Here is a 22,810-nt window from a genome sequence, read left to right on the forward strand (position 1 = left end):
ACAAGCAGTTGTATATGTTACGACTCGGATTAATTTATACTCTCCCATTGGAGAGAGAATGTATTCTCTTTGCAGGGTATTTTTAGCAGCCACATGTTTCTGTCTCTCAGGAAGCAACAGCTGAGACAGTGGGACAGGGAGGGCCGGTATGCATTTTTCCAACCCCTTTCCACTGTCATCTGGCTTTTTCCAGAAATTAAACAATGCTGCTTTATTTTTATCCTCTAGGAAATCTGAAGCGTGTTTAGAGGCAGGGATAAGAGTGAAATACATGCCTTGAAATCCTCAGCATCATCTGTCGCCAATGGAACCTGGAAAAGGGGAGTCATTTCCCAAATGGTGAATGGAGCAGCATAGAAGGAGCTGGAAGGACAGCAGCAGTTCAACATGGGCTGCGGAAGGAAGCAGGGCATTTTAGGCACTCACACAGTTTTGGATGCACTAAACCTTTGCATCTGAGAGCTCTCCCCACCTCCAAGTACAAGAATAAATCTCAAACCCAGCCCAGACTGTCATTCAGCATTCCTTTAATAGCACTTTGCAGGGCTGGTTCCTGCTAATCTCACCCTCCCACCCCTAGGAAATCTGATGCTATTTCCTCCTGGATCTCTAAGCATCGCACAGATACCAAAGCTTACAAATCTCTTCCCAAACCTCTCTGCTCCATAGACAACCTGTCTGATTAACAGTGAAAGTGAGGCACAAAGAAAGAAAAGGTAATTTCTGTCACAGCCAAGGGCATCCTCAGTGGCTGTGAAAGAAATGCTTTACCTTGCCAAGGCCTTATCGCTTGCAAGGGAAGTATCACTGCGCTCTTCAAGACATGGAACTGCTCAGTATCTTGTGCTAAAAGCGTCTGGCAAATTTCCTTGCCTGCAGATGAAGCACAATACTGTGCTTCAGAGTAAATATCCTGTGTTATAGTTTGCCTGTGAGTGCCAAGCACAAACGATATCAACCCACAACTCCATAAATCCAGGGTGATCCGGGTCTTCATGTGGTTATGAACACAACCAGACTCCTCGCTTGTCCTGATGAGGGCAAGAGCTGTCGCAGAGCCGTCAGCACAAACCTCCCAGTGCTTATTCTGTGCAGTGTAGAAAAGTTACTACAGGCAATTAGCTCCTACATGCAATTACAGTTTTAATGGCAAGGATCTGCTTGTGTGATACGTGATGTCAGGATGCTCTGGTCTCCTCTGTCAGCCCTGTTTAACTCCCCTGGGTGTAAACATCTTGTAGATATGTACATGTGCCAGTAGTACTTTAGCACCTCAAAATTAGATGCTGATTTCTTTTCTCCCTCAAAAAAATACAATCTGGAGTATAGCTGTATTGCATTCAGTCATTAATCACACTGCTTCTGATTCACATAACAAAGGAGAGGGGAGGGGAGGGGAGGGGAGGGGAGGGGAGGGGAGGAGAGGAGAAGAGAAGAGAAGAGAAGAGAAGAGAAGAGAAGAGAAGAGAAGAGAAGAGAAGAGAAGAGAAGAGAAGAGAAGAGAAGAGAAGAGGAGAATGATATATTTTCAAACTAACCAAGTAAAACCAACAGATCTGAGTCTTTCTTGGACAGAGTTACAGGAGACCAGGTCTCTGCATGTGCAGACATCCATGGTGTACTCAGTATGATGCACTCCTCACATCACAAAATCCCACATTTTGGCTGAGATAGAGTGTGACAAAAGTGTCATTTCTCCCCTTCCAGCCTGGTGAATACCATGGTGGTGGGTGCTCAGCAAAGTCATACCAGAAGAGATCAGCTATGTGACTTGCATCACACCTCTGGTACCACCAGGCCATGGTTTCAGACCCACATGTGTGCATAAATACAGTGGCAAAACTGTCAATCTGAAGATAAATCCAAGCCTCAAAACCAGGAAAATTGGAGAGAGGTTGGATAATGGGGATTCCTGCTTTTTAAAGACCGATTTGAAGCAATAAACTTACTTTCAACCCTTGGAAACACTGAATTTCAAAGCCAACTGGAGAGGTATATGCCAGTTTTGGAGTGTCAAGCAAGGGTGACCCTTCAACAGCAGAGTATTCTGCACGTTGGATTTATCCGGATACTGGGCTGGAGGGTCGAGTGGCCCCATCCTGAGAGGAGAATAAACAGCACCCTCTACTGCCCTCTGGAAAATCATCCAAAGCACAATTCCAGCAAATTTAATCACAGGAGAAGTACTCAGGTGTGTCGTGAATTAGAGTGAAGAAAAGAAGGGAAAACCCCTATCCTAGACACGTGCTCCTGGGACTCATCCTGTTGCTATGGTTCAACTTTAGACATTAAATGTGATCTGGATGAACCCCCCTTTTGGTGTGACAGTGAGGAAAATTTGGGGGAACTCAGTGTAACAGAGGCAGAGAGGAATTCAGTTACTAGGCAGGTATTAGGCAGTTACTAGTAGTTACTAGGCAGGCACTAAGCTACTAGTCTAGATACTCACCTACTAGTAGTTACCGGGCATTTACTACAGTGTTACTGGACTCTTACTAGTAGCTACTATTAGGCAGTTACTACTATGCTTTTATTACTAGTTACTGGGCAGTTATGGGGTACTAGTAGCCATGAGGCATTTACAAGGCAGTTAGTAGCTGTGATGCAGATACTAGACTGATACTGGTAATTACTAGTAGCTATTGAGAAGTTATGAGGCAGTTACTAATAGCTGTGATGCAGATACTAGGCTGATACTGGTAGTCACTAGTAGCTGTCGAGCAGTTATGCAGCGGTTACTAATAGCTCTGATGCAGATATTAGACTGATACTGGTAATTACTAGTAGTTATTGGGCAATCATGAGGCAGTTACTAGTAGCTGTGAGGCAGATATTAGGCTGATACTGGCAGTCATAGAATCATAGAATAGTTACGGTTGGAAAGGACCTTAAGATCATCTAGTTCCAACCCCCCTGCCGTGGGCAGGGACACCTTACGCTAAATCATATCACCCAAGGCCTCATCCAACCTGGTCTTGAACACTGCCAGGGATGGAGCATTCACAACCTCCCTGGGCAACCTATTCCAGTGCCTCACCACCCTAACAGGAAAGAACTTCCTCCTTATATCCAACCTAAACTTCCCCTGTTTAAGTTTTAACCCATTACCCCTTGTCCTATCACTACAGTCCCTAATGAAGAATCCCTCCCCAGCATCCCTATAGGCCCCCTTCAGATACTGGAAGGCTGCTATGAGGTCTCCACACAGCCTTCTCTTCTCCAGGCTGAACAGCCCCAACTTTCTCAGCCTGTCTTCATACGGGAGGTGCTCCAGTCCTCTGATCATCCTCATGGTCTCCTCTGGACTTGTTCCAACAGTTCCATGTCCTTTTTATGTTGAGGACACCAGAACTGCACACAATGCTCCAGGTGAGGTCTCACGAGAGCAGAGTAGAGGGCAGGATCACCTCCTTCGACCTGCTGGTCACACTTCTTTTGATGCAGCCCAGGATACGGTTGGCTTTCTGGGCTGCAAGCGCACACTGAAGCCGGCTCATGTTCATTTTCTCATCAACCAACACCCCCAAGTCCTTCTCCACAGGGCTGCTCTGAATCTCTTCTCTGCCCAACCTGTAGCTGTGCCTGGGATTGCTCTGACCCAGGTGCAGGACTTCGTACTTGTCATGGTTAAACTTCATGAGGTTGGCATCAGCCCACCTCACAAGTGTGTCAAGGTCCCTCTGGATGGCATTCCTTCCCTCCAGGGTATCAACCGAACCACACAGCTTGGTGTCATCGGCAAGATGACACTGGTCACTAGTCACTAGTAGCTATTGGGCAGTTATGAAGCAGTTAGTAGTGGCTGTGAGGCAGATACTAGGCTGTTACTGGTAGTTACTAGCAGCTACTAAGCAGTTGTGAGGCAGTTACTACTATGCTTTTACTACTAGTTACTGGGCAGTTATGAGGTACTAGTAGCTATGTGGGATTTACAAGGCAGTTAGTAGCTGTGATGCAGATACTAGACTGATACTGGTAATTACTAGTAGCTATTGAGCAGTTATGAGGCAGTTACTAGTAGTTGTTATGCAGATACTAGGCTGATACTGGTAGTCACTAGTGGCTATTGAGCAGTACGAGGCAGTTACTAGCAGTTGTGAGGCAGTTACTAAATTGATGCTGTAATTACTAGTAGCTATCGAGCAGTTACGCGGCAGTTACTAATGGTTGTGATGCAGATAGTAGACATACTGGTAATTACTAGTAGCTATTGGGGAGTTATGAGGCAGTTAGTAGTAGCTGTGAGGCAGATACTAGGCTGCTACTGGTAGCTACTAGCAGCTATTAAGCAGTTGTGAGGCAGGTACTAGGCTGATACTGGTAGTTACTAGCAGCTATTAAGCAGCTGTGAGGCAGTTACTAGGTGTGAGACATATACTAGACTGACACTGGTAGTTACTAGTGGCAATTGAACAGTTATGAGGCAATTACTAGTAGTTGTGAGGCATATACTAGGCTGTTACCTAGTAGCTACTGAACAGCACGAAGCAGTTACTAGTAGTTGTGATGTAGATACTAGACTGATACTGGTAGTCACTAGTGGCAATTGAACCGTTACAAGGCAGTTACCAGCAGCTGTAAGGCATATACTAGGCTGTTACTGTTAACTACCAGAAGCTATTGAAGAGTGTGAGGCAGTTACCAGTAGCTGCGATGTCCATAGCAGACTGATACTGGTAGTTACCAGCAGCTATTGGGCAGCCCCCCCTCAGCCTGGCGGGCTGTGGACCCCGAAGGGAGGCCAGGCCGGGCCGGGGCAGCCACTGAGGGCGGGCACAGCCGGGTTACGGTGCCCACGGCGGGGGGCGGGTTATAGGGCCCCGGTCGGGTGGAGGCGGCCCGCGGGGCGAGCTCGGAGCGGGCGGGCCGGCAGCTGCGGGCCGTTAAGGTCGCAGCCCCGAAGGGGGCCCTGCAGAGCGGCTGTGGCGGCGGCTCCCAGCCGGGGCCATGGAGGAGCGGGGTGAGGAGGCTTCCGCCTCCCTCACAGGTGAGTCAGGCCCGGCCCCGCGGAGCCATAGAGGCCGTGAGGGGAACTGGTGGCAGAGGCCTGTCATAGTGCGGTAATGGCGTGTTAGAGCCTTTCCCCGCTGTGAAATAAAGCGTGTTTTCATGATGCCAGCAGTGAAAAGTGATGGGAGTTTGGTGCCAGAAGAGCAAAATGCAATCATGGAATCCCAGAACTGTTTGGGTTGGAAGGGACCTTCAAGTGTCATGTAGTTCCAACCCTCTGCAGTGTGAGTCTTGTCTGTGTTTTGCATGTGGAAGGAGCAGTGAGGTGCCTGCAGTAGACCCAAACTATTTGGTATACAGCTTGTAAAAGTCAGTCTCACATTTAATTCTATAGTGCAAAGAGGCTTTGCTCTACTCTCATAAACTAAACATGGCAGGTAGGTGGTTGTTATGTAGCAGAGCTGTGATGTAGAGCCCTGGAATTGAAGCTTAAAGTGATGGGAGCTTTCCATGTCCTCTCCTTCCCTGATATTCTCTCCTGAGAGAGGCATCATCCTGTTGAAATCTGGCAAATAGCACCCCAAAATAAGTGTTGAGCTTCCAGGCACACCAAGCCATTCAAAATGAGTATAAACCACTTCGTGTTGAAAGGCTTTGCTCAGTGGTTTATGAGCATTATGAATTGTACAATGAAAATCGAGTTAAAAAAAGAAAAGCCACACATTTAGCAATGCATAAACATAGGCCTTTTTCTTAATATTAAGTATGTGAAACATCCTTTAACAGAGGTTTCCCCATTGTCACATTTAGTAGTGCTGTTGAACAGAAATAACTCCAGTGGAATGAATCACTCTCTGTAGAACACTGACAGCTATTTTAAACAGCTTTCCAGAGGGAAAAAGCAGCACAAGTATATATATTCTCCTCAAAAGAATATACTTGGGGCAAGTTAGGAACGTAGCCTTGCTGTGTTTAGGTTTTCGGTTCCATTTTTCACACCTATTTCGTCATGTTCCTGAGCTCCAAAATGGGCTCTGGTGTGTTAGCAGCAAAGCCTTTAACTTTAGAAGGATTTTGACCTCTTGGGAATTTCAAGGGAATTTAAGGATCTGGAGGTTGTGTTTCCTTAGTGTCCAGAGGTAGTTCCCACCCTTATTTTTAGTGCTAGTGCAGGTTTTGTCGTGAGCCAGACACAAAGGACTACTGGTTGTGCTTGTCAGTTCCTACCTGTGCCCAACAGAGCTGTGGAACTGGATGTTATGGTTTGATAGCCTGGTGGGAAGGGAAGGTATCCTTTTCTTAATGAAAATTAACAGCACTTTCGGCTTTGGAAACTTTCTGTGGCCGTAGTTCTTGCTCATTTCTATGCACACAGACCCAATGAGGGTTTTTGTTTGTATCTTTTAGCCTAAGGGGTTTCTTTTGGCTCAGTGGCAACAAGATAAAAACCCTGGGTACCTGTGAAAGTGTAAGTAATCTTTAGTTACAACCATGCATCCTTCTTCTAGACTCAGTTTATAGTGCTTTCATGCTATGAATGACTACTTTTCCCCTCTTCCTCCTTTTTTAGTCTACACATCATCACTAATGGAGGGAGGGGGAGGAATAGTAGGGTATTAATTCACTGCTTATATTTTCCTCACCCCACATTCCACAAGCCTGTCTTAAAGAGCCCTGAGAGTAGGCTGAGAAATAACATTGCACAAACTACTATGATACAGTTGTATGGGAGCATTTATATGTCAGGAGGGAGCTGGGCAGAAGGGTGAGTAACTTGTCTTAACCTACCTCAGAGAGTTTACAAAGTGGGGAGTGGGAGGTGTATTTCTTAGGTGTTCTTAAGACCCAAGAGGGGTTCAGCCATGACAGGGTGGAAAGGGGAAAGGGTCTTTTATCCAACAGAAATAACTTGATGCCTGACAAGGAATCTAACAGCTTATCCTACAGTGTTTAATAAGTCTAATGCATTAGATCCTTCATCAGAAGGAACCAACCACCCAGCATAGACTTAATCAGTGATTGCACCCTGTTCACATTTTGATGTGTGTTTCAAGAAAATGTAAGTATGGCCTGATCAAACTATGCTCACAGAAACAAAAAACAAACCCCAAAGACTTGTTTTCTGAAATCCTGAGCAATTTATTGCAGTAAAATGATTTGACACTTGAAAAAAGTACAGCTTTTTTGCTGGTAAAAGTGGAATAGCTGATGTCAATCTGCTTCAGCCGCGAGAGGCTGGCCCAGCTCCCGTGGGTGTGATGGGAGGCAGGGAGCAGAGGTCAGTGTGATGGGAGGCAGGGACAGAGAAGTGTGAGAACAAGAAAACATGGACCAACAGGGAGAAAAATGAAGAGAAGCAGGGAACTGTGTTGCAAGAAGCGAACACCTTAATTTTATTATTGAAGATTGTTTTGATCTTAATGCTTTAAAATGCTTTCTGCGTCCTGTCTGACCTGAGAGAGCTCTGTAAAAGCAGGTAGTCTCTTGTTCCTTGCTCACCTTGGGCAGAAGGGGGAGCATTGTTTTCACACCAGTTCTAAGCAGCTGTTGTGAATCGGAGCAGATCACAGATCCATTTATCAAGGCTTTTAGCGCTGCTTTGGTTTAGTTTGTACGTTTGAGAAGGTTTGGGCAACGCTGGGTTTAATCCCTCTTTTGGTAGTGTAATTATATGCTTCAAAGGCCGTCTGTATGTGTGCAGGCTTTGCCATGTGTCCTAGTCAAAGCTGTGATAATATGTAGTACTCAAAGATGCATATAACTGCTTGTAAGTTCACTTCTTATAGTAGTCTGTGGGGGAAAATCTAGTTTGAGTGATGAAACTATTTCATGGAAACATGCATTTGCTTCCAACCAAGAGGGTCCAGTTTGGCATTTCACCTTTTTCTGATCACCTGAGCTTTGAAAACAAAACAAAGAATCGTTCAAAAGGATATTCAGTGCCTAAACTCACTGAGAAAATGAAAATCTAGTGCTACTACAGTGTCATTTCCTTGGAGAAATATTTTTGCTCCTAACTGTGGGAGTCAAAATCTCTCTGGTTCAGCTTCCCTCGTATAGGGAATACAGTGCAGTAAAACTGCAGCTCTGTGTGCTTGATAAGGGGTTTAAAGTTTGTTATCTTTGCCTGGCCTTTCCCTGGATATCTGTGGATACCTGAGGTTATTTCTGAGACTGCTTTCTGATTTCTCCTATACAGGGACTGTGCTGTCCTGCTGTACCACAACCAAAAGTGACTGGATCTCAGGGATGCTGTTTGCCCATAGTTTTGGACAGCTGATCCTCTATAAGCATTGAAGCTCTTGTTCATCTTTCATCTTGTTACAGAGTAGTAATATGATTGCCTGATGACAAGCAGCAGGGTTTGCACATCTGGTGAAGTTACAACCTGTCAGCTAAGATAACTGTGTGTGCAGGTTCTTGTCTTTCTTGCTTGCAGAATAAAGCAAATTAATATAGTGCACATGATGTATATTAACCTGTTCTACTTTGCAGCTAGGACAGGCTTCAGCATGCACCCTCAGTTACTGTAAGCCTGACAGGTAGTAGCCTGGGAAGATTCTCCACCCCCACTGCTTGTGCTTTGGAGACAACCACAGGAAGGGGCTTGTAAAATGAAGAAAATATGTGGGTCAATATTTGCTCTTGAGGACTTGCAGCTGTTGAACTTGATTCATGTGAATTCATCCATTTCTCATTAAAATGCTGGTGCTGTTTGAGGGCAGAATTTAGCTCTGTCATTTTGTGGGTTTAGTACTTTCCACTTGAAACTTTATGCCTTTGCCTTAAGGGATTTGTCTAGCCTAGACTTTTTTCTTTACTGCATTGTTCTGCTTTATGTCTTCTCTACCCTCAAGAATCGGGGAAGAAACATTAATAATAGACTGAAGCTTGGAGCATTTCCTTTTTAATCAAGTGGTAGAAAATCCTGTGCTGAAGAGGCTTTTTGAAATTACCTGGTTTCTGACATTTTAATTAACGTTAGTATTTTTCCTACCACATTTATACTGCCCTGAGGGTAGACTTTTTCTTCACCTGCCTTTCCTGTATGGCACACCACAAAGATTCCTCTACGATTAACTTAGCAAAAGTAAGAAAGCAGATAGCAAAGGTGTAAAGTTAAAAAGACATCTTTGAATGTCTCCCAAGTAGTAAAATATGCAAGTACAATAAAGTTTAAAAGTCCCTAAGTCTTCTTACGTCAGAGTTTTATTGAATTGCTGTGCCATTGAAGATTTAATATTAATGAAGATTGAAGATGTGCTTCTAAGATCATAACAGAGAATCAAGAAACAGTAAGGAAATCGTTATAGACTCACAGAATTATGGAATGGTTTGGATTGGAAAGGACCTTAAGATCATTTAGTTCGACCCCCTGCTGTATAACCAGATGAATTCATCTTGCCCCATTTCTCTGTGCAGAGGCAACATCTATCTTTCTAGCTTGGCCCTCTCTTACTTCCTCCCACTTCTGCCTGCCTTTTCTGTTAGGGCTCCGTAGTCTCTGCAGTGCATCTGGAATTTGACTCTGACTGTAAAACAGCCTGTTATGAAAATGCCCAAGTATCGGATGAGTACCATAAATTGTGTTACAAAACCAAGAAAGAATACAGAATTACTTGTGTATGTATGTGTTTTGCTTTTTTTGGCATTCTGTAGACATTTTGTTTGATAAAAATTATCTTTCTGGCACCTATTCTGTGTCCTGGATTTTAAGCTCTTGAATCACAGGAAGAGCTGAAGTAATCACAGAAATAACTATAGTGACTGCTGAGAATAGTTGAAAAGAATAACCAATATTTGATTCCTTTCTTTGGAAAGAAAATGGAAAATTTCACCTGTTTGTCTAGCTTTTCCTTTGGGGCTATGTTGGTTCTAACATGGATCATCACTAAGAGAAGCATTGTCTCCAGGTTCTGATTTCTTCTGGTTTTGCAGTCCAACAACAATAATATTTTCTCTTTTTTTGTGTCAATATCTTCTGTTTTAAGGATAGCTTATAGATAGTACATTCATGGAAGTCTATACTGTCATGTTTTCCTTCTGGGCATACAAGTGAAGCATGATGAAACAGGAAATGTTACCTGTTTTATTACTGGATTTTCCCCTTTGTGCCTGGGTGGTACTTGAATGCTCATTTCTCATTCCATCTAATCAGCTTTGACAGGTACATTTCTCAGCCCTGTTCCCTCTGAAAAGAGCTTAGGAAGGATAATGGAGCAAAGCAAATGCTACAGGTGAGGCAGATGGTGTGTTGGTGAGCTGATAATTTGCTTGAAGTAAGAAATCTCTACATACACATAGCTAACACGTGCAGCCTCATGTTACTGCAATTGTCCATTCTCATCCCGGCTCCTTTCTGTTTGTGTGCATCCTTTTGCTGTGATCAGCGCCACCTCAGAGCAGAGCAGAAGCTTCTTTTCACTTCTTGTAATGCTTGTACTCTACCCACTGAAAGTGGCCTTTAATCACTCTTGGTGTTCTAAACACTTGTAAATCCAGCACTGCACTCTTGTTTTCAGCCCTGTGTGGTCACATATCTTCCTGTAAACAGAGCACCCTCAAAGCTAATCATTTTAATCTACTATGTGAGACCTGTGTCTTCTAGTGACAGGGGCATCTGTGGCTCATCTGTGCTTTCAGAAGCTATTCTGCCCAGGACCAGTCATTGCTCTGAGGTGACTCTGAAAACAAGGCCACTATTGAAGAGAGGTTCCAATCTGGTGGGATTTCTGAGCCCAGAAGCCAGAGGGAATTGTTACACTGCTCTACACTTACCATGAACATGGAGTTAAAACTTTGAGGAATCTTTGCACTTCCTTTAATGGGAATTTGTGATTATCTGAGGTTAATCAGCTGTGCTAAAGTCACTTGCAAAGCTCTTCTTAGCATTTCAATGGGATCAGATTCATCCTTTGATTGCCAGAAACCCCTTTGTGCTGCTTCACTTTGTGCATCCTTTTAGGTACATAAACTGCTGTTAATATTTGCTGTTGCTATAATATGTCCTTTTCTTAGGATGTCAGTGGACTTCACAGAACATGAGATCTCACAGCATGTCTGTGGCAGTACCAGGTACCACAGGGTTCATGATACAGCTGAGGAAAGAACAGGCCTAAGACCTACTAAGAATCACAGGAGAAATTATTACCCTTGGGTGATTAGTAAATAGGAGGCTGGATTAATGGCTCCAGATAGTCCAGAGACCTGTTATTCCTCCAAAGTGTGGGCTGTTCACAAACCTAAGCAGTTGTTTTGGGGAATAGCCTAAAAATAAAGGAAAAAACACACTGAAAATTACTGGTTGACTTAATCACAAATCGTGAATGATTTTATTTTCTTAAAAAAAAAAAAATCAATCTCTTGTCTTATATTTCTAAAACTTTTTTAACCACATGCTTTTATTAAGGATCAGTCCCTTTGTGGCAAACAGCTGTTGGTCTGTTCTGCAGTGAACCATTTAATGACAGAAAGTTGATCCAAACAGTTGCTCCAAATTCATGATACCAGTGCTTCTATGTAAACATTTTGAAGGCATGTAAAGGTCAGTGTGGCAGTTGTGTAAGGCCACTGCTTTTGCTTGATTCTCTGAAAGGTTTCTGGTAGTACAGTTGCAAACTGTAAGGAGAACTATTTCCTTTACAAAAGTTTTCTTACTTGCCAGGAAGGATGTTAGTCTGAAAGCTGAAGGCCTCATGTTCAGCTTAATATTTATGGAACTGGTTGCACACAGGCAGCAGTAGCATAGATTTTCCCATGCTCTATCATTTCTGTGTGTTGCAAATGATCTTGAGGCACAGATAAAAGGAGAAAGGGCAGACTGGTTTTTGACCCTTCTCTGGAAGAGAGCAGAGATGTGTTAGCAAAGGCTGTTGATGTGTGTGCTTGCCATTGGGAAGGAGCCTGCAGTTGCGCAGACCGAATTGAACAGCATTTACAACTCGCTGCCTGGTTGGGATTTAAGTGAGAGACATATCTATTCATTCCTGAACCTGTCTCCATGCAGTTTGTCAGAAGACTGGATGGAAATACATTATCCAAGGCATATGTATGTGATTAAAAATCCACTAACCATATAGAAAATAAAAAGCAAAAGGCTCTGGTTATATGTATAGGTGTTCATGTGGTTTGGGGCTGAAATTCAGATCAGGGGTTTTAAAAGTGGCAACCCAGCATTCTCAGAAGTGCTGGCTAGCTGTGCTCCTGACCAGCTTTACTAGCAGCTGCTGTATCCTGCTTGTAGATTGGGATGTTCTGGCCTTGTTTGCCTTAAGGAAAGCAGGTGAGGTTATGCTGTGCTTGGCTGTATCATACTGGCAAAGCTGAAGCTGAAGCTGAATTCCCATGTATTTGCTAACATAACAGCATGTGAAAGCCAAGAGCTGCATTAAAGCATGGTACGTTGTCATTCTCATGGTGCTGGCCTGTGCTCCCCAGCCAAGTTATTGTTTGGGAACCCTGCCTGTTTCATGTGATACGTGTTAATAGTCATCTTGTGACCATGGAGAAAAACTGAGTAGAGCAAATCTTTAAGGGTCCAAAACGAAGACAAGTGTTGTGAACTCTGTCTTTATTTTTGTAGCTATTTTTCTTGGGGGGGGGAGGGGGATGGGGGATCAATTCTTGGGTTTAACAATGGTACAAGGGTTAGACTGAAGTAGGAGGAGACTTTACTGAGATTATGGTAACTCTGCATTCATCACTGCTTTACCTTGAGAAAAGACTGAGCTAAAGCAGGGGGAAGACAATGTTAAGAGGTGAAAATTGGAAAGACTTAATGAGAAATTGAAGACACAGCATTAAGAAAAGAGGGCTAAGATTTAATAAATTTCCAAAGAAGAATCTTAAGTCAAATCCTGTCACCTTTTCACAGTATTGAAGAATGAAAATGGCTCTTGTAACAATAAAGAGCAATATTTGAAACATCTCTAGAATATATTTTAGTGCAATTCATCAGGTAGTACAAAATGCCATTGAGGACAAGGACACAACAGGGTTCAGGATGGCTCCAAGAGGCACAACAAAAAGTTACTTGGACAACCAGGCTTCTGCTCCCTGTAATCCAAGCTTTTCCTGCAGTGGTCATCCAAGAAAAAGCAAGTTTAATTTCACATTCTAATGTTCTTAATTTTTCATGTTATTCTGTTTTTAGGGTATTTTTGTAGCAAGCATTGATTGGGTTTTGTCCACCAAGAAGGCAGTGGAATTCAGTGCTAAGTCAAGGAAGACATGCTTAGGATAGTGTCCTTAAGTAATATAAAGAAGTCTGTCTTTGAAACAGAGATGTGTTTTACAGTGAGAAGCTATGCAAATTGAAATAGAGTGATAATAGCATTTCATAGCCTTGTGCCTGGTTACATTGAAGTTGCATTTATCTTTCTCTAGGGAGCTGGTTTTACAGCTCAGTACACTTGAGCAAACTGATGTAATTTTCCTAAGTGGCTTTTTCTGCTACAGACATTGGCAGTTCATGTGCTTTGGGTACAAGATGGACTTTCATCTAATGCCCAAAACCAAGTCATTGGATATTTTTGTGTATCAAGGTATCGTGTCCATCCTTCACTCCTCTGTTTGAAGGGGTTAAGTTATGTGAATCAGTAACTGTAGAGTATTGAGCGTTTCTGGATGGGTCGTACTACAGAATACAAAAGCTCTAAAGGACAAGGCACCTGGCCTTTGTACCTCATGAAAATAAAGGTTTTATTAGAAGGTGAATTCTTTCATTGGTAAGCCGTGCCAGACAGTGGCATTTTGATACCCAGTCATCATGGCAATCGCAGCCAGAAGCCTCATCAGAGCCAACTTTATTAAGACGTGTATGTTAAACATTTCACTTTGGGAAGGCAGAGTGGGGTTGGCCATGCACACAGGCTGAGAAATATCTCTGTGTCTGCAATTTCTCGGGTTTTTTCAGTGCCCATAGATTCTCAGCTGGTTACGCATGGTTGGCATTCTTTGTTTCGGGCTTCCACTGAGGCTACATTCCAGCTCAGTTAAAGTATACAGTATATATATAAAGTATATAGTTTGTACCAAAATTCATGCACTGTGCAAAGCTTTTTCCTTGTGCAAGGGTGGCAGTCGTGTGTTGTCCCAGGGGACTGGGTAGACTCTAGTCGTTCCTTAATCATTTGTTAACTGATCATCCCACAGCTTAGCGTCATTATTTAGAGTTACAGGACACAATACACAGCATTTGATTCTGGTTTTTAATGTTCCCTTGGACTTTAATTTGGCAAGAGGCCCAGAAAGCAATCTTTAGAAATAATGGTGAAGGCTGATTGCCTTTATGGCTTTCTTGATGCCTTTTTGGCACCGAGCCTGGAGACCACAGGGCACAGTGCTTTCTGCTCCAGGCTGTGTGCAAAGCATGGAAAGCCAACTGCTCTATACATGGCTTCCAGGATGGACCATTGGGTAAACGGAGAGGTTGAAGCTCGGCTATAGAATCATAGAATGGTTTGGGTTGAAAAGGACCTTAAGATCATCCAGTTCCAACCCCCTGCCATGGGCAGGGACACCTCACACTAGACCATGCCACCCAAGGCTCTGTCCAACCCGGCCTTGAACGCTGCCAGAGGTGGAGCATTCACTATTCGTTGGGCAACCTGTGCCGGTGCCTCACCACCCTCCCAGTGAAGAACTTCTTTATCTCTAACCTGAACTTCCCCTGTTTCAGTTTAAACCCATAAAGTTAAGACATCACGATACTTTCCCCAATATATTCTCTTCAACCTCAACTTCATTTGAAGAGCATGGTTTAATTGAACTGTAGTTATGTGGCTTCCTTTATTTTTGTTTTAAACTGTGGCTTATTTTTAAGAGCAGGGCATGCCAAAAAGTGGTATTCCAGCTTAGTTGGAATTAGTGTCACCTTCCTAGGATGAAAAAGAGATAGGTAGTCAGAATTTGCCAGCACAAAAGAAGCTTTGGTGGTGTACAGCATGGGTAGACTTGCTCCTTGAAAGCATACTGTATTAGAGAAGTGTTTCAAGCTATGTAAGTTAAATTGGCCTCTCTAATGAACTGAGGTGTGTTGAGAAAGAACAGGAGTGGGGATGTAGCTTTATCTTTGTAAGGGTTTTGCTAGCACAGCTGTGCTCCTCTGAAGGGTGTGTTTAATTCTCAACTGACATGATGTTAAGTACTACTTTTAAGTGCTTTTTAGAGTGTCCCCTCCATTCAAATGTGCCTGCACATACGATTATTCAGGAATAGCTTCAAGTCTGGGCCAATATTAGTATGAATTAAAGTGTATAGAGGCCATGAGTTAACTGGTAAAAGGGCAAAGAAAATCAAACAAGCTATTGGAGCAATTTTTCCCGTATAATTGAATCGGTTAAATTGCTGTAGGGCACATGGGTATAACCTCCCTAAGCATCTGAGAGCTCTTGGGCTTTCTCATGCAGTGAGCTACTGCCAGGCTTTCTATAAATCTCTTCTTTAAGGAATATTCCCATATTTAACTGACTGTGTGATCCAGTCCACTTAAAATTGTTCTTTTAAAACTGTTAGTCAAGTATTTCTGATATTGTGGCCTATTTGAAGCAGATTGACAACTCAGTGAAAAGTCTCTGTGTTTTTAAAGCCCAGGTACTCTTACAGCAGTACTCCATACGTCCATGAGAGCAATACTTTGGTAAGCAGGAAGGTTCCAGTGGCTTTACAGCATTTATTTGAAGCCACCATGAGGCACAGTGTGATTCAGTGGGTGAACATTGGTTCCTTCATCCACTGCTACATGTGAATGTCGAAGGGGTTGATGTTTCATATGAGCAATATATCTTGTCCTAAAAATTGGCTGATTTTTGTCTTTTGCTGTTTCCATTTAGAGGACATTTTAGATGAAGCAACAAGGAGAGACCTTTTCACCGACACTTACTGTAAGGTTTGCAGGGCAGGGCTGCAGTTTGAGTCTGAAAGGATATCACACTACAAGGTAGGCTGGGTAGGATTTCTCCTAGCACTGGGGCTTTGGTTTGTTTGGGGTTTCTGTGTAGTGTTACAGAAGTCTTTTTATAGTGTGTTTTCCAAGGCTTATGCTTGGCTTTAGACATTAACCAGACTTGAATGTTGTGCAGATTGTGGGTTCAGTGATAGTGAAGGGCAATCAGCTGCATATTGTAGCATGACTTCAGAAGGAAGTGAGCAAATTTAGGCCATGCTGTATATGGAATTGAAGCAGTTCTGTACCACATGACGCAGGACGCATGTACAGTACAGGGCAGTGCTATGGAGGACCAAGGTCATGCTCCTGTCTTTTCACCCAACAGTACATGTGCTGCTCTGTACACCATTAAGCAGCAATTGTGCTGTTAGGACTTGGCAGGGTTCAGACCCTCAGTTTGATGCTCTGTTTCTTGGATCTAAATCCAGCTGAGGATGATGGATGCAATTGTAAACTTACCTGATTCACCATTATAGATCAAAGTGATGCAAATAAGTAACTTTTTCTTTTCCTCGCTTGTATTAACTAGCCAGGCATGATAGGACCCCTTCCTGTTTGATAATATTGTTATAATGTCTTGCACTACTCCTCAGAATCCTTAAAAGACATCTGAAAAGCATCACATCAGAGAAGGCAATTCTTTTGCTTTGTAGGTTCCCACTGTATAGGTTATCATGAGGGTGTGTTACAAGTGAGAGAGCATCTAAGAATTAAAAAGTAATTGCCTCTGAGGGAAGTATACATTAACACCCAATGTTAGTTACCTGGACTGTTGTATCCTCAGTAGAATGGTGCAGGAATCTCTGCAGGCTGACTCCAAGCTGGAGATAACTTTAACTCAGCTTTCCAGGGAAACTTGTTTCTCTCCACTGACTCTCTGGGGAGGCTAGACTTCTCAGGTAAGTCATTGCCTGTCATTCTTCTGTGTCAGGACAGGGGACAGCCTTGATATCAAGCCCCCAGGCTCAGTGGTAAAGCAGCACAGTAGACTGGCTTTGTGGCATGGCGGCGTTCCTTTCCTATTTTAGCATCCCTATTTGTAAGGGGACATGTCAGCATTTTTGATTCCCCAAAGAGTTGAATGTAAATGACTCCAAAGGCTGCTGAGGCAAAATGCTCTGAGTAAACCTAAGTACTACATTATTGATTAAAGTATAGTATTGTGCCATGAACTGGGATTTGTCCACTTGTGGCTCTGCTTTATACAAACGCAGTTTGGCAAATGTTGAAAGTAGGTTTTGATGACTAGAGTCCCCGTCACTGGATATATCACTTGTGTGGATCCTTATTACTGAAACAGGAGTAATTCTTCTCTTCCCAGGGCAAAAAACATGCTCAGAAAGTTCATATTTACATCCAAATGCATGGAGATAAGAGACAGAAGAAAACAGATGGTGTTGATTTTCAGGTGACTGTTCCTCTTCATTGCTAAATAAAGCTTTTCCTTGTATACTTCAGTGAATGCTTCTAACTGAGCTTGCCCTTGTCTGCTTTCAGATGGATGAGGGTGAGGCAGTGAGCAAATACAAGTACTGCAGTCTCTGCAACGTGTTGTTTACTTCCCCAGTCGATGCTTTGTCTCACTACTTGGGAAAGACCCATGCTAAAAACGTGAAGCAGTTCTCCAAGGAAGCCCACATGCCAGCACAGGACATGCAGATTGGTCCTGGTAAGGAATAAAGAGTTTGCTTTGCATGTGTTTTCCTGTCACTCTCTGAAACAAATACAGAGAAGTATCTTCCTACACTTGCCATGTCTCTATGCTTTTCAATGCTGCCAAAGTTGTGGAGCTGTCTTGCAGTAACTACATAGGTGAATAAACAGTGATGTTCCCCTGCACAGCTCTGAAGCCATGGAACCTTGCTTTCAAATTCCCTTTCATTGACTGAAACGAAAGGCAAATATTACTCATTTTTTATTAATGAAAGGTGATCATTGTTCTGAGAATTCACTGCAGTGCCAACAAGTTGTTCCACTCATAATGAATATGATAAAAAATTAAAACAACAGTCCATGAGCAACACTGAACCGGTGTTAGTCTTGTAAAAGTTGCTGAACTGTAAGGGTGAAGCATAGTTTATATGCTCTGAATCACCCTCTGCAAGGGTTCATCTCTTGGACTGTATAAGGACCTTAGAGTGACCAGTCATCAAACACAGCTGATTTTCAAGTATCTAATGGTGGGGATTCTGAATATTCCAGGGTTATATTCCTTATCTGTCTGTACATTCATATCAAGAACTGAGATACTTTATAGTCTATTAAAAGTAGTTCAGCACCCAGCAGATTGCTCTGTAGTCTATTTTGTTCCTTGGAATTGTTTTAGCCTTCCCTGTGCTGTCTCTGCTTCCATGTCTCCAGCTTTACAACAGCCACTGGGTGAGAAGCCCTTGCAGCCTTCAGGAGCTGAAGAGTCTTCATCATCCTCCAACACAGGATTGATGTCCAGTGATCCAAACAGGTTTTGCAGGCTCTGCTGTGCTTCCTTTAATAAACCAGTTATAGCCCAGCAGCATTACAGTGGTAAGAAACACAGAAGAAATGAAGCACGTAAAAAGCTAATGGAGGAGCTGGGAGACAAAGCTGTCCCTGCAGAATCCAGCACAAGTGGTAAGCAGAATGTGAACAAGTGTTGCAGTCTCTGAGTGTAGCTTGGGTTCTCACTTCTGATTTGTGCAAGGAACTACTCTGATGTGTGCAAGGAAATTATAGGCTTCTCCTATGCTAGAGAAAAAGTTCATTTTTTCCTTTCTGTTTGGTCTGTGAGCTGTTAAAGTTCTCTGTAATCAAATTCAGAGGGTTACAGACAATACCCCAGTCCCCTAAATCCAAGGTCAGGATCAGTTTTGCCTGTGTCATTCTTAAGATGTTCATCCACCTTGTTCTTAAAAACCATTTATGCTGAAAACTACACAGCCTCCATAAGGAACGTGTCCCAGGTCTTCTTCTCGATGTTAAAACTTCCTACTGACATTGAACTCAGCTTTCTCTGACCACAGTGTATTTCTTCACTATGCACAGAACAAGAAGCAGGCACAAGAATTGAATCATTTGTTTCTTTTTTTGTCTCATTCTTTAAATAATTGAAAACTGGTGTCATGTCTTCCCTTAATCTTTTATTCATGGAACTGCTTGTCAGATGTATTTCTGTCTTCACACATAAGGAAATCTATTTCCTAAACATTTATTGTTCCCCAGCCTCCCATTAGGACTGCCTGCAGCTCAAGAACTGTGTCCAAAGCCAGGGCCCTGTTGCTGTCCATTACTTCTGAGAGGGCATCATCTGGTCCTGTGCAACAGAACTGTCAATGCTTTCTTTAGTAAGGAATTAAAATGCCTACCTGATAGTCAAAAGTCATTGTTAACAGTTCTCATTAAGTCATGCTATAATTTGAATAATATACTTTGATGTAAAGCAATATCCTGATGGAATTAATGCTGCTAATGGATGAAGCTCTTGGGTTTGCATGGGGAAAAGGGTTGCTCTCTGATTTCAGAATACATAGGTCTATGGATGGCAAAGCCTGTAGGAGAAAATGATAACCTAGAAAGCACAAGGTGTTTCCTCGTCTGATCTTATATTTGCCTGAGGCTCCATGTACCATATTCATACTGTACTGTACGGACAATTCCCTCTTCTCAGGTTTGAACCAAAGCTGCATGAACATTTGAACAGGTAGTGTTTAAACTGATCTCATTTTAGTTAATTCTGGACTGACTGGGCTGGTATCTGTTGGTACTTGCTTTGGGTCAGGTATATACAATAGTATTGAATTTTTCAGTACAGTTCGTTCTCATCAGCATTTGACAACAGTTAATGGCATTATGTTGGATCACTTCAGTCATCAAAAATATAATCTTTGGTAGTGTTTAAACCATGGTTACATTGCAGCTGGACACCTTACCAGCTCCCTTCAGAAGTATTATTCTAGTGTAAAACTGCAGCAGAGACTCTTATCTGTCCATAAACACTGTTTATGTCATCATGTTAGGACTCTTGCATGGGATGGGATTGTGATGTGCTTTGGATTTTGCTTTTCAGTTGCAGTCTCTCAAACTTACATTTTCCTTCTTTGCAGCAATTGGAGTTGGTTATTACATTTGCCCTGTATGTGATGTCACACTTACATCTATAGAAACATGGCAGTCCCACCTGCAAGGAAAGAAGCACAGGATTAAGTAAGTCAGTCAAACTATACTAGAAGTTTTTAGTTTCAAACTTTTTCCACTAGTCCTGTTGTTTGCTGTTAAGTGACTTTGATTAGCCTGGGGGGGTTTTGTTGCTTTTGGGATTGGTCAGTTTACTGGTTTTAAGGTGCACTGTCCATTTAAGCATCATACTTGTGACTGAAATTCAGTGTTAAGAGTTCTCACAGTTACATCTTCAGTGACAACCCACAGGAAAAGTCCTGAAACCTGTACAGTTTCCCCACTTGTTTTGCTGTCTGGGGATAGCAGCACCTATTTTGGTACAGCATCTTCAGTGCTCAGTCTAAAACGAAATGATCTGATCTTAAAGATTCCTATTGGCAGGGCAAAGAAGACCATAATCCTGAAAAGCACCAAGTCTCCATCAGTTGTGTTGTTTTCAGAATTCATCAACACGTGTCTTACATTTGGCATAAGATAATTTATGGGATAGATTATAGCTCTTGTGTTTTCCCTTTTACCCAGAAGAGGGCTTGTAGACTGTTAATTGCAGAATGGATGTTGTGGTGAATTAAGAGCTGTGTTTGTAGGCTAAATATCAAAACTACTTATAAGATAAATGTTTTGGTAAGACATGTTTTAAGTGAAGGCACAATAATAATATAATCACAAGACACTGATATAGAAGTGATATTACTTCAAACATTTGCTTAGTGAACAGGATTAGAGTCTCCAAAGACAGGAGTATAGGAAACTGCTACAGGGCTACAGTTTAACAAAATGAATGTATAAAGCTGGTGAATTAAGGCAGAACAAGATACATTTAAGGTATGGGTCTTTGGAGCTGCCCTTCAGGGAGTATCTTTGTCATCTAACACTTTATCTTCCAGCCTGAGGAAAGAGAGGATAGAATATAAACTGACAAGTAGTTTTGCCTTTGGGACCACATTTACCTTGTTAGGGTTTTAGCCATCTGGGTTGGTTGTTTCTGTGGAGTCACACAGCTTGCCTGTGTCCTGCAATAGTTCAATAGAATGGATCTCATAAAGAAATGAGTAACTTCATTACTTGACGGTATTTAATGTAATTGCTTCTTATCTGCAGCTAACTGGAGATTAGTTCATAAGAGAGAATATTAAATTTGGGCGTTTAGGGGTACTTTTAAAATGTATGCAGTCGTTTGAAAAGCAGCTTATTCCTGCAGCATCTCAGCTCACAAGAAACTCATTTGATGTGCAGGAAGTTATTCTGGATCTTTAGTTTTCACAAAGAGTAGAATTTGTACCCTGGAACTTCAGCTTTACAGATACAATTGAGTGTAACAGGGTCCACACTTGGAGTATGTTCTTTTTCTATCTCTGGAAATGTGACCTGTTTATTTTAACTCAACAGATGCCAGTGAAATCAGTCAGTATTAATAACTAAGACTTTCTGTCCAGTTTACGCAGAGAAACAAAGCTGGCTAATGTCATGAAGAAACCAAACAAAACCCCTGACTCCTTGCAAGATGAATTAATGGATTGCATTGAAGTTCAGGAGGCTAAAGGGCAAGAGCCAAGGGAGTGTTTAGTGAAAGTAGAAGAGGAATGGATTCAAGATACAAACATTGAAGATGAAGGTGACCTTGGTGAGGTTGTATCTTCAAACTCTGTGTGTCAACAAGGACATTCCAGCCTTATCTCAAACACCGAGTCACCTGCAAATACTGGGGAAAAGAGATCACTAAGTTGGCCATCAGCATGTGAGCACACACTAGAAATGACACCTAATTGTTGCTATAACAAGGGATACTGTAAAGAAGAGCAATCTGAGGTAGCCATCATCAGTGATAAGAGCTTCAGCCTGTTGGCTGCAGAGCGTATAGACTGCTACAGTCTTACAGTTCCTGAAACTTCTACCAATTCCTACAGGAAAGAACAGAAATCTCAGATAAAATGTTTCAAGGAGGAGGAAGAATCCATCAATGAAGAGGTGAAGTATGAGAAAGAAGCCCCAAAGTGGAAAAGAAAGAAAAGTAGTGAAGGTGCAGATGTTGGAAAAGAAAAGGAGAAGTTGAATGAGAAACAAAAGAAAATAAAAGTTGAGATGGGCTTGGTGAGTAAGAAGAAATCAAGACCTGATAAAGACAAGATACTTAAAGAGAGCCCTGCTGAAGAAAACAGTAAAAATCCCAAGGAGGATAAAGAGAAGACCCAAAGAGGGGGCAAAAGAGAAGAGGAGCTACTTTGGGTTGAATCTTTGGGATATTGATAAAGGTTTTAAGAAGTTGATTCTGTTTGTATGCTCACTTACCCATTTGATACCATAATATCACTTTTGGGGGTTTTAAAACAAAAGGTTTTGTTCCGATCTGGGGGTGAGAACAATCCTGTCTTCTGAAATGTTGTGGCAGTAGTTAGGAGTCAGTTTTAATCTTACACATACGGTAGCCATTGCAGTTATGTGAGTTTAAAAGCTTGTAATCTCTCCTGGAATATACCACAAATACGGGGCAGTAGTTTAAAGAATACTGTTGGAATTTCACCAGATACAGGTTATTTGTGCTGTTAATGGTACCTACTGTTGAGGTGTCTGTTATTGTTCACTACAGTGTTTCCAGCCATGTCTGTCACCATTTCTGTGCCAGGAGAATGTGAAAGGCTTTTGGTTCCAGATCTTACTTGCTGTTGGGTCTTTGGGGTGTTGGTATTGTTTTGGCTTGTTTGTCACCCAGTTGTGAATGGAAAATGAGCCCATTAAACATGCAAATGGTTCTCAGATGTA

At 42.3% G+C, this 22,810-nt stretch overlaps 1 protein-coding gene across 4 annotated transcripts; it reads left to right on the forward strand.

The window, feature by feature from the left end:
* The first annotated feature begins 4,930 nt into the window (after positions 1 to 4,930).
* KRCC1 (lysine rich coiled-coil 1) lies at positions 4,931 to 22,810 on the forward strand. Of its 4 annotated transcripts, none has more exons than XM_061466479.1 (7): positions 4,931 to 4,987; positions 15,783 to 15,898; positions 17,220 to 17,306; positions 17,396 to 17,567; positions 18,260 to 18,508; positions 19,978 to 20,077; positions 21,496 to 22,810. In XM_061466479.1, exons 1-7 carry the CDS (start codon positions 4,948 to 4,950, stop codon positions 22,295 to 22,297), a joined length of 1,566 nt encoding a protein of 521 aa, XP_061322463.1. In that variant the 5' UTR covers positions 4,931 to 4,947; the 3' UTR covers positions 22,298 to 22,810. The 4 variants fall into 4 exon arrangements, with proteins under 4 accessions (XP_061322463.1, XP_061322472.1, XP_061322480.1 ...); XM_061466488.1 differs by having other exon boundaries at positions 15,783 to 15,889; XM_061466496.1 differs by lacking the exon at positions 17,220 to 17,306 and having other exon boundaries at positions 15,783 to 15,889.

This window comes from Pezoporus flaviventris, unplaced genomic scaffold (assembly GCF_033815535.1).
Source record: "Pezoporus flaviventris isolate CSIRO_AGI_PZ_B2104156 unplaced genomic scaffold, CSIRO_AGI_Pfla_v1 ptg000002l, whole genome shotgun sequence".
NCBI classification, from domain to species: domain Eukaryota; kingdom Metazoa; phylum Chordata; class Aves; order Psittaciformes; family Psittacidae; genus Pezoporus; species Pezoporus flaviventris.